Source organism: Eriocheir sinensis, unplaced genomic scaffold (genome assembly GCF_024679095.1).
Source record: "Eriocheir sinensis breed Jianghai 21 unplaced genomic scaffold, ASM2467909v1 Scaffold1695, whole genome shotgun sequence".
NCBI classification, from domain to species: domain Eukaryota; kingdom Metazoa; phylum Arthropoda; class Malacostraca; order Decapoda; family Varunidae; genus Eriocheir; species Eriocheir sinensis.
The window spans coordinates 980-17,500 of record NW_026111067.1 but is presented as its reverse complement, the minus strand read 5'-3'; the positions used below and the strand labels follow the sequence as shown (position 1 = coordinate 17,500).

The 16,521-nt window shown below is 51.1% G+C and overlaps 1 protein-coding gene across 1 annotated transcript; it reads right to left on the bottom strand.

The window, feature by feature from the left end:
* Positions 1 to 11,212: 11,212 nt before the first annotated feature.
* On the bottom strand, positions 11,213 to 15,697 carry LOC126990492 (transforming acidic coiled-coil-containing protein 3-like; the record flags this gene model as incomplete). Its single annotated transcript, XM_050849084.1, is given in 2 exon segments — positions 11,213 to 14,942; positions 15,548 to 15,697. Coding segments are annotated over 2 exon segments (340 nt in total), but the record flags the coding sequence as incomplete, so codon positions are not given.
* Positions 15,698 to 16,521: the final 824 nt, after the last annotated feature.

Sequence of the window (16,521 nt, the reverse complement as noted above, 5' to 3'; positions counted from 1 at the left end):
TAAAGAACCTCAGGAACCCGGAGGGTCAGCTGGCCAGGTGGATTGGCAAGCTTGAACAGCACGACTACCACATTGAGTACCGGCCGGGGAAACTGCACGGTAATGCGGACAGTTTAAGTCGCCGTCCCTGCGAAAGTGACTGTGCGCATTGCAGCCGCCGGGAGGGGGAGCCTGTGAGCGTGAAGGCTGCCGCGGTTGCCAGTGACACTAGTTGGGGAGAGGACCTCGGACAGGCCCAGCGGGAGGACGCGGACATTGGGCCCATAGTGACACTGCGGGAAGAAGGCGAGGAAAAACCGCCTTGGGAAAGTGTTGCACCGTTGAGCCCTGCAGCTAAGGCGTTGTGGCAACAGTGGGCAGTGCTACGCCTGAGTGATGGGGTGCTGCAGAGGCGGTGGGAGACAAGTGGCGGCGGTGTGGTCTTCTGGCAGACAATAGTTCCTGGGAAAATGAGAAAGGAACTGGTGCGCGAGGCTCACGGTGGTAGTGCGAGCGGCCACTTCGGTGTGCGTAAGACCCTTGGGAGGTTAAAGCAGCGTGTGTACTGGGTAGGCATGCGAAAGGACGCGACTGAGTGGTGCAGGAGTTGTGACGTGTGTTGTGCCAAGATGGGCCCCGGGAGAAGGACTGTGGCTCCCTTACAGGTGTACCAGGTAGGGGCACCCATGGAGAGGGTAGCAGTGGACATTGTGGGCCCATTCCCCAAGACAGTTCGGGGAATCGCTTTGTGTGCGTGGCCATGGACTATTTTACTAAGTGGCTGGAAGCGTTCTCTCTCCGAACCATGAGGCGGGCACAGTGGCGGGGTGTTGGTGGACGAGTTCTTGCCCGGTTTGGTGCCGCACGAGTTGCACTCCGACCAAGGGAGGGAGTTTGAGTCGGCCGTGTTCCGGGAGTGCTGTAGCTTGCTGGGCATTAAAAAGACTCGTACCACACCCCTACGGCCTCAGTCAGATGGCATGGTGGAACGCTACAATCGCGCCCTAGGTCAGGAGTTGGCAAAGTATTGCCAGGAGGGACAGGAGGATTGGGACTTGAAAATCCCCCTGGTACTGATGGCTTACCGCTCGGCCGAACACGAGGTGACTGGGTACACGCCCGCGCGGCTGATGTGTGGACGGGAGTTCCGGCTGCCAGTGGATCTGGTGACTGGCAGGCCGCCGGACGAGGAGTACAGTCACCCCCTACGCTATCGCCCTCCAGGACCGTCTCCAGCAAGTACACCATCAGGTGAGGGCTAACCTGAAGGTGTCGGGCGAGACGATGAAAGACCGGTACGATCGGCGGGCCAAGTCACCACCTTTCAAGGAGGGGGACAAAGTGTGGTTGCACAACCCTCGGAGGAAGAAAGGGTTGTCTCCCAAGCTCCAGAGTCCCTGGGAGGGGCCCTACGACGTGGAACGGGTCCTTTCTGACATCACATTCCGCATACGACAGGGGCCTCACAGGCGTGCCATGGTGGTGCACGCGGACCGGCTCTGGCGGTACCACGGTCCCGGGGACTTCTCCTGGGAGGAGGAAGCTTCGCTGGCGGGCAGCGAGGAGGAGGAGGAAGCGGACCTGGGGCTGGGGGTCGAGGAGCCCCTGGTGACGGAGGATGAGGAGGACCTGGACCCGAGGGAACCGGAGCCCATGGGGTTGGAGGAGGACGCGGGCGAGGAGGTGTGTCCCCTGGACGGGGCATCTGCAGGAGGTAATCTTGGGCCGGAGGTAAGGAGGCCCAGGAGGGAGCGGCGACCCCCCGGGTGGATGGATGACTTTGTTTGTGACTGAGCACATGTTTAGCCGAGTTTACTTTATTTGGGCGGGATGTGTGTTTTCTTTTTATTGGGGAGCGAGGACGCTCCATCTTTTCACAGGAGGGGGTGATGTTACGGCTGCCTGAGGTTCCCGCCAGGAAGTATCGTCACCGAGCGGGAAGGCCTGTGATTGGGGCGCGCACGAGGGCCTTGGGGGACGCCGGCAGGCAGTGGGATCTGAACCTCGGTCGGGACCTGAGGCTCGTAGCGTGGCGGTGCACGGACCCCCTTGAAGAAAGTGCCTGGAATTGGCTGTGTTTGGGTTTGTGGACTTTAGTAGAGGGTTTCGACGGTCAACAAGTGGCCGGACCCCGGTGGATCAGTGTGGGAACTGTGACAAAGGAAATAAACCACGTTAAACCGGCGGACTGTGTTTCTCTGAGCCCGCCGAAGTGGAAGGGGTTGCTTTCTCCACAGTAAAGTGCACTGGTGGCCAGAGGCTGGATTTCACGCGCGCTGTTCGCTCTCGGAGAGAACACAGGGTAGCACACACGCCTGGGAGTCGCACTTCAGGGGACCAAGAACCCGGAAGTAACGTGAGTAGCCCATCCAGACGGTGGACGCCAGCCACAAGGAGCGGTGAGTCTCCTGGGGACGCTGACGGGGTTTTCGGGCGCGCCTGGGTGAGGTATATATATATTATATATATATATATATATATATATATATATATATATATATATATATATATATATATATATATATATATATATATATATATTGTTATACTCCACTTGTCTACCCCTCACACAGGCAGACAGGTGCTCTCCCAATTACTTAAACTGGGCTCGCTATGGAAAACACAGTGCTCCCACGAGGCGGACAGCAGACACACAAAGACACTCCGGCGGACACACTCGCACACACCCACAGAGCACACAGCGAGGCACAATTAAATACAGGGCGGACTTTCTTGGGGTTTACTAAGCAATAGCACGTTGTACAATCCTTATAGTCCAAGGGGGAGGCAGTCAAGGCACAAATCACAGGCGATTAAGTCCTAAGGCACAGAGCACAGGCGAGCGCGTCCTTTGTCTTCTCTCCGTCTCCACTCTTCCTCGCCGCATGGCGTCCTTCTCCAGCCTGCCCTCAACGGGGCCGCAGGGAACCCTCATTACGTCACGTGGCGCCAATTACAATTTAAACTAAGCTAAGCCTTGGCGTAACACTACCCCCTTACGCGCAGGCGACCCGCCTCGCCAACTTAACAAAACAAATAAAACATAACTGGGGAACTAAACAAATCATTCTGTATCAAAATCTGTAAGCCATCCTGGCCTCCTCCTCTCACGTCTTGGTCGTCGCGGTGGAGGTGAGGGCGAGGGAGAGGCAGCGGCTGGTCCAGGTCACCAGCAGAGCCGGCCTCCAGGTCGGCGTCTCCACCTGCCTCCTCCTCCACATCATCCGCGACCTCGACGTCCACCGGGTCAAGTTCTGCCCGGTCCTCCTCGTCACTACTGGGGTAGTCAGGGTCCTCCTCAGCGCCAGTACCCCAGGAGTAACGGCCCGGCCCATGGTAGCGCCAGAGCCGGTCAACGTGGACGACAGAGGAGCGTTTGCGGCCCCTCCTGATGCGGTAGGTGACAGCGGACAGGACTGCAATCACCGTGTAGGGCCCTCCCAGGACTCTGCAGCTTCGGTGATAACCCTTTCTTCCGGCGAGGGTTATGCAGCCACACTCTGTCACCCACCGCATACTTCACGTCCCGCATGCGGCGATCGTAGTAGTCCTTCATCGCCTGGCCTGCCACTCTGAGCTTGCCGCGCACCTGGTGATGGACCTCGACCAGGTTCTCCTGCAGCGCGGCAGCGAAGCCAGAGGTGACAGTCGGCAGGCCCACGTCCGGCGGCCGCCCTGTCGCCAGATCCACGGGAGTCTGAGCTCGCGGCCAAACATAAGACGTGCGGGTGTATAGTCAGTGGCCTCGTGCACAGCGGACCGGTACGCCATCAGCATTGCGGGCAACTTGACGTCCCAGTCCTCCTGGTTTGCCCAGCAATACTTGGCCAACTGCTGTGCGAGTGTACGTTTGAACCGCTCCACCATCCCGTCCGACTGCGGGTGGAGTGGCGTCGTTCGGGTCTTCCGCACCCCAGCAAGTCGCAGCACTCACGGAACACACGTGACTCGAACTCACGGCCCTGGTCTGAGTGCAGTTCTGACGGCACACCGAACCGGGTGAAGCACTCGTTTACTAGGACACTCGCCACTGTTTCAGCCTCGTGGTTCGGGAGCGCATACGCCTCAGGCCACTTCGTGAAGTAGTCCATCACGACGCATACGAAACGATTGCCCTGGGCGTCGCGGGCAGCGGGCCAGCAATATCTACAGCAACCGCTCCATTGGCGCCCCAACGCTGTACAACTGAAGCGGAGCCCGATTCCGGCGTGTGGGGCCCTTTTTCGCACTACAAACGTCACAGGCCCGACACCACTCGGAAACGTCGTTCCGCATACCGACCCAGTAGAAGCGCTGGCGGAGACGTTTATGGTCTTTTTCGCCCAAGTGGCCACTAGTAACACCGGCGTGCAACTCCCGTAACACCTCAGCACGCTTTGCACGGGGTACCACCACTACCCAGGCGTCTCTGCCCACTCCGCCTAACACCTCCCAGCGCTTTACTAGCACTCCCCACCGGTCCAACCGCAGCGTCTCCCACTGGTCGACGAGGCACTTAGTGGCAGGACTCTCCGCCGACACTTCCTCCCCGCCGACACTTCGCTCCCCGCTGGCCCTGAGCGCACGCACTACAGGAGCAAGAGCGGGTCTGCGCTCTGTGCCACGCCACCGGTCGTTGCCTTCAGTGGCGTTGGCAGGCACTGTTGCGTCGGCAAACAGGGTCAGGGTCCCGACGCGCCTGGTGTGAGTAGCTTGCCTCACACGGGCTCTGACTCACGGCGTCAGGTCCTTCAGGGACGGAATGTGAGCTACCTGCCTCACACGGGCGTCGAGTCACAGGGTCGGGGTCCTTGCTAGCACAGTGAGAGCAACCTGCCTCACACGGGCGCCGGCTCAAACTATCGGCGTTGCTGTGCACACGACCCGGCGGTGAACAATCCGGTAGTTGAACTGCTCGAGCCTTCCCAACCACCTCGCCAGCTGACCCTCCGGCGCCTTCAGTGTTTTCAACCACTGCAGGGCAGCGTGGTCGGTCCGGACGGTGAACTCAGCGCCGTAGAGGTACGGCTGGAAGTGCTCGAGACTTTTACTACTGCCAGCAGCTCCTTCCTGGTCACGCAGTAGTTGCGTTCAGGCCTACTGAACTTGGCGCTGTAGTAGGCCACCACGTGCTCCCTTCCATCCTTCACCCGCGACAAGACAGCCCCGATGCCCTCCGCACTGGCGTCGGTGTCAAGCAGGTAAGGAGCTTCGGGTTGGGGTACGGCAGGACCGGCGCCTCCACAAGGGCCCTCTTCAGGCCGTCGAACGCAGCCTGGCACGCCTCGTCCCACTCGAAAGGCACCTTTACGAGTGAGGCGGTGTAGGGGCGCCGCGATGGTGGCGAAGTCCTGCACGAAGCGACGGTAGTAGGTGCACAGACCCAAGTAGCTCCTGACCTCAGCTACGTTAGTGGGCCGAGGCCAGTCTGCTACTGCTGCCACTTTCTGCGGGTCTGTGCGCACGCCGTCCTTGCTGACGACATGCCCCAGGAACGGCACCTCGTACTGGAAGAGGGAGCACTTTGGGGCTGAGCTTGAGGTTAGCCTCTCAGGCGTTGCAGGACCTCCTCCAGCCTCCCCAGCTCCTCCTCGAAGGTGCCTCCGTAGACGATGACGTCGTCGAGGTAGATGAGGGTCCTCCACTGCAGGCCGTCCAGCACCCGCTCCATCAGACGTTCAAAACAGCCAGGGGCGTTACAGAGGCCGAAGGGCATGACATTAAACTGCCACAAGCCCTGCCCGAAGGAAAAGGCTGTCTTCGGCTTGTCCTCTTCGGCCATCTCCACCTGGTGGTAGCCTGACTTCAGGTCGAGCATGGAGAACCACCTCGCCCCTACCAGCGCGTCCAAGGTGTCGTCGATCCTCGGCAGGGGGTAGGAATCCTTCACAGTCACGTCATTCAGTGCCCGGTAGTCCACACAGAAGCGTTGTGTGCCGTCCTTCTGATTAACCAGGACTACCGCTGAAGACCACGGACTGGCGGACTTCTCGATCACCCCTGATTTGCCAGGTCGTTGACGGTGCGCTGCATCTCCTCTCGTCGGGCAGGTGCGATACGTCGAGGGGACACTTGATGGGCGCGCTGGTTCCAGTGTTGATGCTGTGTTTCACCAGCGACGTGCGGCCCAAGTCCAAGTCGCCCCGGCTGAACACGTCTGAGTACTGCGTCAAGGTGTGGCGCACCTTCTCGCCTGCGACTCCGTCAGGTTAGCGGAGCCCCTGAGCGCCAGGTCTTCGGCGAAGTCAGGCAGCACTCCTCCGCAGGCGTAGACGCACTCTTCGACGGCTGTTCAGCCTGCTCCACCTCTTCACATGTGCCTAGTCTGGCACCAGCGGGTAGTCGCCGAGCCTCGTCAGAGAAGTTAGCAACGAGTACTGTCACTAACTCCTCCCCCGCTCCCACGAGGCTCCTCCCGACTGCCACACCGTCAGTCAGGTGCAGGTTTTCTGAGGGTTCTACTATGCCTTCCGCGTCGTGCATCACCCTCGACAGTCGACACTGGACTCGTCGCTCCGTCCTGGGGGCAAGGTGCAGTCGCTCGGCCGTCACTACCTCGGCACAACCGACTTCCGGAAGCCAGGGCACCTCTTGTCCGTGCACCCTCATCCGCTTCCGTCCAAAGTCGATACATGCGCCAGTCTGCACCAGGTAGTCAAAACCGAGCAAGCCCTCTTCATCCAGGTCGGCGGCGTACACTGGCAGCCGCTCTTCTGCGCCGCCCACGCCGACACGAGCCACTACAGGCCCCTGGAGTGCCACGCAATGCCCCGTCACGCCGCACAATCTCTGCGGGGCGTCTGGGAGCCGCTCAGCGTCCAGCAACTCGGGGCGCACCAGGGTCTTTTCAGCCCCGGTGTCGACTGTCAGGCGGCAAGACTTACCGTCTACGTTGCCCTCCACCTGCACCGAACTAGTGGTATGGCGGCATCTTACACAAGTGGGGGCGTGTCGACCTTGGCAGGCTGGGTAGTCGCCCCCTTGTCCAGCCCGCTGCTGTTTCCCGCCTGCGCCACTTGCTTCGGCTTGGGGCAGGCGCTGGAGCGGTGATCAGACTTGCCGCAGTCCTTGCAGCAAGTCTGGAAGCCCCCAGACTTCGGCCGGTCGAGGGAACGCGTCTTTCGCCCCCTCGGACACCGGTCGCGTCTGTGGCCCTTCTCACCGCAGCCCCAGCAACGGCCACCAAACTCGGGGCTCGTCTCCCTCGACGCCGCCTTACGCTCGACCTTCGCCTTCCGGCCTCGCACGTCGTTCCGAGGCTTGGCGTAGTCAGCGAGGCGGCTTGACGTCTTGAGAAACGCCTCGAACTCCATGGCCCTCGCCAAAGCCACCTGCAGGTCACCAGGGTGGGCTTGCTTTACGTAGATCTGCAGCTGGTGGTCCTGCAGAGCATCTACGAAGGCGTCACGGGCGAGGACGGTCGTCATGTCTTCACCAGCAGCCGGATAAGCCCGCCTCACAAGGGCCTCCACATCTTGCGCCAGTTGTGACAGCGTCTCGCCCTTCTGCCTCGCCCTCTTCTTCAGCTGAGCCCTGTACACCTCAGCCTGGTGACTGTGCCCAAAGCGGCGCTGCAAGGCTTCCGACAGGCTGGTAAAGGAAGCTTGCTTGGTGGCTGGAAGGTGGCTGAGAATCGAGTGCCGGGCCCCGCAGCGCCGTTGCCAGCTGCAGCGCCTTTTCTTCCTCAGTCCACCCTTGAGCTGTTGCGAGCATGACGAACTGAGCAACGTAGGCCTCCCAAGCTACCTTGCCGTCATACTCAGCCGGCTTACGCCTGCGGTGGTCGGGAAGGAAACGAACGAGCAGGGTAGAAGGCAGGCACTGGGGCAAGAAAGGAGGCAGGGTAGGGTTTAGGTGAGGAGGCGAGGTGGCGGGCTGTTTGGCAACAGTGGCGGGGCTGCCGCTCGCGCCCCGCCGCAGCCCACGCCAGCCGCTGAACCCCGACCGTGACCCCTGGCCAGACACGCCAGGCCCGGAGGCTCAGAGAACACTGCGTGGCCTCAGCGAGGCTTGACACTGCCCCAATCACACAAAGGCTCACTCTGCACTTCCTCTGGGCAGCACACACGGCAGCCTGCCTCGCCTCAAACCTTACCTCCTGCACCTCACCTCTCAGTGCCTCTAGGCCCCTCTGTAGCTCACCCCGGACCTCCTCGCAGGCCTGATCGGTATACTGCCGTGCCTCCTGCCGCACAGAAGCCAAACTTGCTTGTAGTGCCTCCTCAAGCCTGCTGGCCTGTGCCTCGGAGCGCTCGGCCTGCTCACGGGCCTGCTCCTGCCTGCTGGCCTGTGCCTCGGAGCGCTCGGCCTGCTCACGGGCCTGCTCCTCAAGCCTGCTGGTCTGTGCGTGGCCTGCTGTGCCTGCTTTTGACCTTGAAGCGTTATTTCTTGCCTCAAGCCAGCCAACATTGAGGCAATTAACTCCAGCTGGCCAGGCTTAGCGTCTTTATCAGCCTCAAGGTCACCACTACCCCCACCACTGCTCCGCCAGCCGCACCGTGCTCGCTGAGCTCCATTGTGCCTGAGGCGTCACTCTTTGTCTGCCCGTCCACTCACAGCACAATTTCCATCACACTCCTGACACAACTGTTGTGCTCCACTTGTCTACCCCTCACACAGGCAGACAAGTGATCTCCCAAGTACTTAAACTGGGCTCGCTCAGGACAACACAGTGCTCCCACGAGGCGGACAGCAGACACAAAGACACTCCGGCGGACACACTCGCACACACCCACAGAGCACACAGCGAGGCACAATTAAATACAGGGCGGACTTTCTTGGGGTTTACTAAGCAATAGAACGTTGTACAATCCTTATAAGTCCAAGGGGGAGGCAGTCAAGGCACAAATCACAGGCGATTAAGTCCTAAGGCACAGAGCACAGGCGAGCGCGTCCTTTGTCTTCTCTCCGTCTCCACTCTTCCTCGCCGCATGGCGTCCCTCTCCAGCCCGCCCCCTCAACGGGGCCGCAGGGAACCCTCATTACGTCACGTGGCGCCAATTACAATTTAAACTAAGCTAAGCCTTGGCGTAACAATATTCATGGTCAGATTCTGCGCTTTTTTGATTGCTAAGGATATGCAATCAAATTAGGCAGCTGTTGAGTTGGCAAACAGTACACAGCAACAGTATTATTTGAGAAATATGTTAGAAAAAGGTACCGAGAAACACTGCTGTCCACCACACCAATTGATATAATTTTCCTGATCCAACAGTAATACTTCAATTAATATATATCTATGTTAGCTATTTTAATGACAGGATTAGTTACCCCTGCACAAGGGCGGATCCAGCCTTGAGTTTTGGGGGGGGCCAACTGTTCATCGACGACGGACTGTACACATGGAATTAAGTCACATCGGATTGCATTGTGCTTTTCAGGGGCATAACTCAAGAATTAGATCCAGAATACTTTTGGTCTTTATTAAGCATATATTAATATATAACATATAAGAATCACAATAATCACATCGTAATATTTAAAAACATTGCTTTCATCAGCCTTGACCTTTTTTAATCTTGACAACCCCGTCTTCTTGCCTCCATATGTAAATTTTGGGGGGGGCCAAAACATACTCTCAGAGCGTTTGGGGGGGGCCATGGCCCCGTGGCCCCCCCCCTGGATCCGCCTATGCCCCTGCAAAGTTGCAGAAAACGAACGTTAACGAAACTTGAGAAAACACAAGCACCGATACATGGCAGACAGCAACATTTCCCAGCAACCCCCATATAACATATTTCTCACATATCTCCACCACTGCACACCACTGGCCAACTCAACAGCTGCCCAATTCAACCACATATCCCCAGCAACCAAAAAAAAAAAAAAACGCAAAATCTGACTATGAATGGGTGACAAGATCAATAAGTAATGGCCCCCAGTACACTTTATATGGAGAGAGTGAACCAGATTACATATGCGGTGCATTGTGGGTAAAAGAAATGCATAGTAAGCTGTCCTTATTATATAGGTTGAGCCACTGTAACACCCATATACAGCACAAATTACCATTTTCACTGAGCACGCTGCGGGGAGAATACAGTGAAGTGAACCAGTTTCTCGCCCAGCACCATTTGTGTACATATGTGACGTCATCAGCGGTGCATTGTGGGTAAAACAAATGCTTAGTGAGCTGCCCTTATAGTATATAATCCTTGATCACAAGCGTGTATTCAGAAGTGCCAGCCAGTTGTAAGGCAGCCGCCTTTAACTGGGGCTTCAAAACGATCTGTTCTTACTTCCCATTTTCTGCCTATTAACAAGGTACGTATTTTGAGATAAGGGAGTAAAGTCGAAAAAATTGTGATAATTAAAGAAGTAAAGTCGGACAAAGTCATTATTTTCCACGGGTCGGAACCAGTAAGCGCTGTTACATGGATTTCAATACCTCGAGTTTCGCGCCATACCTTCGGAATGTAGCAAGCGCGAAGCTCGAGAGGGTACTGTATTCACTTTTATGTGAAGGTGGTTCGCAGTAACTGTGTGATGACCTTCCTGCATGTGTGTTTCCAGAGGGATAAACAACACCAGCTACTCTTGGCTGACAAATAGTGTTGTGAGAATTACATGCTAAAATTTATGGCATATACTTTCATCTAAAACAAAATTGATAGTCAATAAATGTACTGAGTTACTTCATTAATTTAAATCATTTATCACTATGAACCTAATTCCACTCACCATTCTATCAGCCTGATGGAAGCGTGATGAGAAGTAATTGGAGTTGCCTCTGTATACAAAGGTTTCGATTTGAAAGAAAAGAAAAAGGTGAACAATGCTTTCTTCTTTGCTATAAACTCATGCTAAATTATTTGAATTATTTGAATGAAATATAACACAGTAGTACTTTGCCTCACAGCCCTTCTGGTGTGGTAAATGATAGGTGTTACATTTCATTCTCCTTCCGTGCTGTCCCTACATACATGGAGTTTGTGAAGCCCCCCACTAGTGCCTGTTATCCACTTTCTGTTCATTGGACAACACAGCCAAATAAGAGTTGTTGTGCCCCTCAAAAGAACAAAATTATATTGAGAGTTAGAGGCCACTCATGGTTCAAAAATGCATCCATGAAATTTCTAGGATCAGCTATCTATCTTGTGAAGGTTCCTTCAGTGAGGGACTTGAAAGTTACAGCTCCAGTAGCATTACCCCCTTTTGCCTTATTTTGGTTTTGCAAGATTTTAAGTTAATAACACCTTGAACAGCATCACAAACTACTCACTTTATCAATGTCAGGGCAAGTAAGACACAACCATTTATTTGGAGTACCTGTTATTAACCAAGTTTATTCTCTATGATACATGAATATCATGAGTCGAGGGAAAAATCATATCCAGAAGAATATAAATTAAGGTAAGTGCTACATGTGACAGGAAATCATACAGGAGCTCTTTAGGGCTGTGGTGCCCGGCGTTGGCTGGGCTGGGCGGAGGCAAGGGTTGGTTAGTAATACCTCATGTGGCACATTCAATGCGTGGGAAGTGCCTATTTTTTTATTTCTACTCTCCTAATTAGTTATCTAGGAATAGCAAACTCTTCTTATAACCATTTCCTCTGAGTAACTACGACAAAAGGAAAGGTAAAGATAAGGTAAAAATATTGGCATATGCTGCAGCAGCACAGGAAGTTATTTAGATAAAATGACTCATGTAGGTTTTTTTACAGCTGTCCTTGTGGATTCTTGAGGAATCATTACCATTCCATGAAACCATTTTTGGTGTAACTTAGAAAAAGGAATGAGGGGAGGTGAATTAGATAAAGAGTCCAAAGTAGCTAAGCATAACTTATTCTTTTCAACTGTTCATGAGAATTCTTAACAAATAACAACTGCTCTTCACTATTATCCTTTACTCTATGTAACACAGCTCAAAAAACAGAAAAGGGAATTTAAATAAGGTCTATCAGGGTGAGGAATATTTCCATAAATTGATGTAGATAACAATGATTTCGCTTACTCTTTTAGTAACAAAATATGAAGGGAGAGGAGACGTATATTAGACTGAGAGCTTTAAGTGAAAATTGAACAGAAAATTCAATACAAAAAATTAACCTCTAAACTATCAAAAAAGATATATGTTTGGAACTAAAATTTAAAACTAGAAAAAAACATTAGTAAAACTATTTTTAGGTGAATAGGTAGCCAGAGCTCCTTTATTAGCTAGCAACACCATTAGCCAAAAGCTTCCCCTTGCCCCACACAGTCCGCCAGCCAGCCAGCAGTTTCAGCAGCGGTACAGTCAGCAGGACAACTGTTGCATCACCTCTCTCAGCTTACCACAAAGGAGGGAATGGGTGGCCTGTCTTGTATGTGTTAAGCATGGAAATGGTTTTTTTTCCAATTTTTTGAGTCTGTACAGCATAAGGCACAACTTTACTATGAAACCAAATATGGATCATGGGAAGTGCCTGCTTTGTCTTGAATTTAAGAGAACATAGTGTTAGATCCTTCTTGTAGCTTGCTGTGGGTGGTCAGCATGAGAGAACAGTGTTTTACATGCACACGTAGCGTAGGTACTGCAATCTTACGGCAACTACTTCCTGTCAGATAATAATGCCAAGACCTTTTCCTAACAGAAGAATCAAAAAAGCTTTTCCAATAAGGTTCTATAATTCCAAACATATTATTCAAATTCATGGTCTCCTTCCCTGTGGTCTTTCCTTTGTCTTGAGTTGGCCACCGAGCCACAAGGGAGTATGCATGATGTGCACAAGATCATCAGTGTAGTTGTGGTGAGCCAGTCAGTCCCTGTTTGTTGAAGATCATTAGTAAGGGTCTGTGCCTGTCACATTCAACACTAACTGTTAGTGTATAGACCAACTAGATACACTGAAATAAATTACAAGGGTAAAGATGAGTCAGCCAATGAAATGAAAATATCCTAGTTTGGCCAATTCAACACTTCACAAATGAATAATCGAAACTAAGACAGGAATAAATGGCTAACACTATATCATGTACAAAACCTTACATGTATGCACCGCTTATCTGTATCTGTACATAATATATATATAGTTGTATATATATATAAAGATAGGTATTTTTTGGATAGCACACCTTTGTGCAGGGCTTGCTTACACACTAAGTGATATCGTCAGCATATTGAAACATCAGGCAGAGTAGAATATGGCGACTCCTGACACACTGACATTCCTCCTCTATCACAGTTCTGGCCCCTCAGCGGCCCTTCCCGCCCAACACTAACCACTCGCTGACAGTCTGACTGCCAAAAAATACACCTGCTTCTCATTACATGCTGAGGTTAGGTTCTTGGATTGCCTCGCATGATGAAAATTTGTATATGCTGAACACACATACACAACGAGAGCCCAGTGTGCACAGGTATTTCCGTCATCAGGATCTGTCCTTACAGGTGTTCACTTAGCTTCTTGTTATGAAGATTCACTCATGGTGTTGGATAAATTCTTCCTTATGTAAATTGTGCTTGAATGAAAATGAACAGTAATGTGATGAGATACAACTTTCACACGTATATACAAAAAGAAAAAATGGTAACAACACTAAGGTCATCCAATGTATCTTATTTCTCAGTCAACAGATCACTGAGTCGAGAAAGTGAGAAAAGATGAGAGAACAGTTTGCTGAATATTTTGGTGCATTGGTCCTTCAGACAAACCTTTGAAGGATCAGTCTGAAAGCTCCATGAACAAGGGGTGAACTGGGGTGAACTTTATGGTAATCTTTGCTTGAAGATGCTCAGAGTATATTAACTTGTGGCTTATCAATAAATAGTCTACAATCTGATTATGTTCAATGATCTCCTTTTCCCTTTTAAAGTGAGGAAGGTAATTCCTCTCCTCTCTTCTACCATCCTTATGGGTTTTAGGGGCAATGACAACCATGAACACTCAACAATCTCATTATACCGAGACAATCTTCTGCTACTACACTTTGAACGCACAGAAGGTGATTTTCTTCTTCTCTACCATCCTTGTAAATTTTAGGAGGAACAAAAACCTCAAATAGTTAACAACCAAATCACGCTTGATTATCTCCTTTGTTTTATAGTTTTAAAGCCTGGAAGATTATTTTTCTTCTTTCCTCTTTTTTCTACTGTCCTTTTCAGCTCTAAGAGATGAGTACCATTTCTCTTTTCACCAAGAGAACAAAACAATTCCTGAAAGCTACACAACCACCTCTTCCCAGCCCCTTAGCACACAAAAGCAACAAAACTTTTCCCAAACAGCCTTGTAACAATGGGATAACCCTTTTTCCTACCATCTTTTACAGACCCACAACTCTTTTCTACAACTCGTAAAGGGAACACAACGCTTCCTTACACCAATTCCAGACCCAATAAAACCTTCCCATGAAACAACTTCTTAATAAGGAGAGAACAAACTTCCTACATCTTCTTGATAAACTAAAACCTTCTTCATAAACAACCTCATAATGGGAGATAACAAAACCTTTTCCTATCACCTGCTACTTCACTCTTGACGCAGAACTTCCACAACAGCCTCACAGGTAAACATAACAACAACCCTTCCTGTCCCATTTAGCAGCATCAGAAGTTCCCAAATAACCTATTCAAAACCTCCCAATCAAGGAGATAATGCACCTTTTCCAATCACCTGCCAATCCCTTACAGCCACAGAACTTCCATAAAGATAAACTCGTAAGGAGAGATTATGAGACCACTTTCTACCCCTTTAGAGTCACAGAGCTTCTCATCATCCCTGCAGCAGGAGATAAGGGACCTCTTTATTTTTTTTCAGCTCAGCCCCTGAAGAGGGTCACACACGACCAGCAGCTCCTTGCCGCTGTTGCCCTGCCTCAGTGGGACGTGCCGACCTTGTTTATGAGGTCGTCACAGAGCTGGGTCAGTTCCTGGTTCTCTCGGGTCTTGCGGTCGAAGGAGTCCTGCAGCGACATGATCTTCATTTCCGCCTTCTTCAGCAGGGCAGCCATCTTGGTCATCTCCTGCTCGTTGCACTTCCGCATGCTCTCAAACTCTTCATTGGCTCTGTGAATCAAATAAAAGTTAAGTCAGAAGTGTTTCAAATACTTGCATATTCAAACTATATAAGTGCATAAAATGAAGCTCATGTTAGAATGGTGTTTAAAATACTTGGAAATGCTCTCACTATTCACTAGCCTTTGTGTAAATGTATAAAATGAGTGTCAAGCTGGATAGGTCTATAAAATACTTGCATATCCTCAACTCTTCACTGGCACTATGTATACAAAAGTGGAACTTGTGGATATGGATTATCTTTTAACAGCATCTTGGATAAGTGGTGCCCATTTCACTGGGCAGTTTGTGCTCCAATTAACAAATCCTTTCCTACTCTTTCTTGTGTAATATCTTTAACCTGGTTAGATAGGAAGCATTTTTACTCTTGCATCAATATTACAATGCTATAGATACAAAACTACTGCTAAGTTACTTTGCGTAAAGTAAATGTACATTAATGTTTCTTATGTAAGCCAACAAGGTTAAATTTATGTACTATGTAAAGCAAACTAGCAGAGTCCAAAAACCTATGTAGTACTCTTGAAAGCCTCCATGAGTTATAAAAATCAATGTTACTTTATATCTGTGCAAGTTAAAAAGATAAGAAAACTCACAGCTGTATTTTCTCCTCTGCATGTTTCTGGAACTCAAGGAATTTCTGCTCCTGTTTCTTCAGCTTTGCCTCGTAGTCAGCCACAGCACCGCGCAGAGTCTCCTCATTCCTCTTGAGTGTGTCCACCACCTGCTTGGTCCTCTCGTACTTCCTGGTAGGAGGAGGAAAGGGATGATGTCAGGTCAGGGGTCACAGTGAGGAATGGTACCTTAAAATTTTCACCACACCGTCATCATCAGCATTCCATTTACTTTTTTCCTTTCATTCATTCACTGCACATCACTGGTAACTGCTGATAACGCAGGAGACATACAACTTTGCCCTCCAAAACATCATTATCAACATTATAGTTATATAGCTAAACACCTAATTCTTAACCCATAAGCGTCGCGGGGACTAAGGACTTGGCCGCACCCTCGCATTTTGTAAGATAGGCAAATGTAAAATTCTTGTCTTTCATCAATGCCCGATGTGGCAATTTAGCAAAAACATAATAATTTTTATATTTTCAGCCTTCAATCCCTCTCCTCTATTAAAATTAAATAAATTTGAAGCATCTCGCGCATAGATATGATGTTGGGAAGGGATGCTATTTTGGCCAAGTGCAAGTGTAACAAGGCGTGATGGGGGAACCGCCACCGGCGACGCTTTCCGCCAAATTCCATTCACCCGGCCTTTGCAGGTTAATAATCAAAAGGAAGAAAACTCTGCCTTAGGGGAATCATTATTATCGACATTCTTCATGTAATTTCCTACCTTTCAACATTAAGATCTGAGAATACCAGGCAGCCACTATCATCTAATATACACAACTATAGTGAAACCAAATTGTCGAGTCTGTTTGGACGTAGGCTCCCTTGGGTCCATTTCTCCCCTCTGCTCTGCCACACAGTCCCAACACCGATCTCTTCCTCTCATATGTAAGGTAAAGGTAACATATGATAGGAAAAAATAGGTGTTGGGACTGTGTGGCAG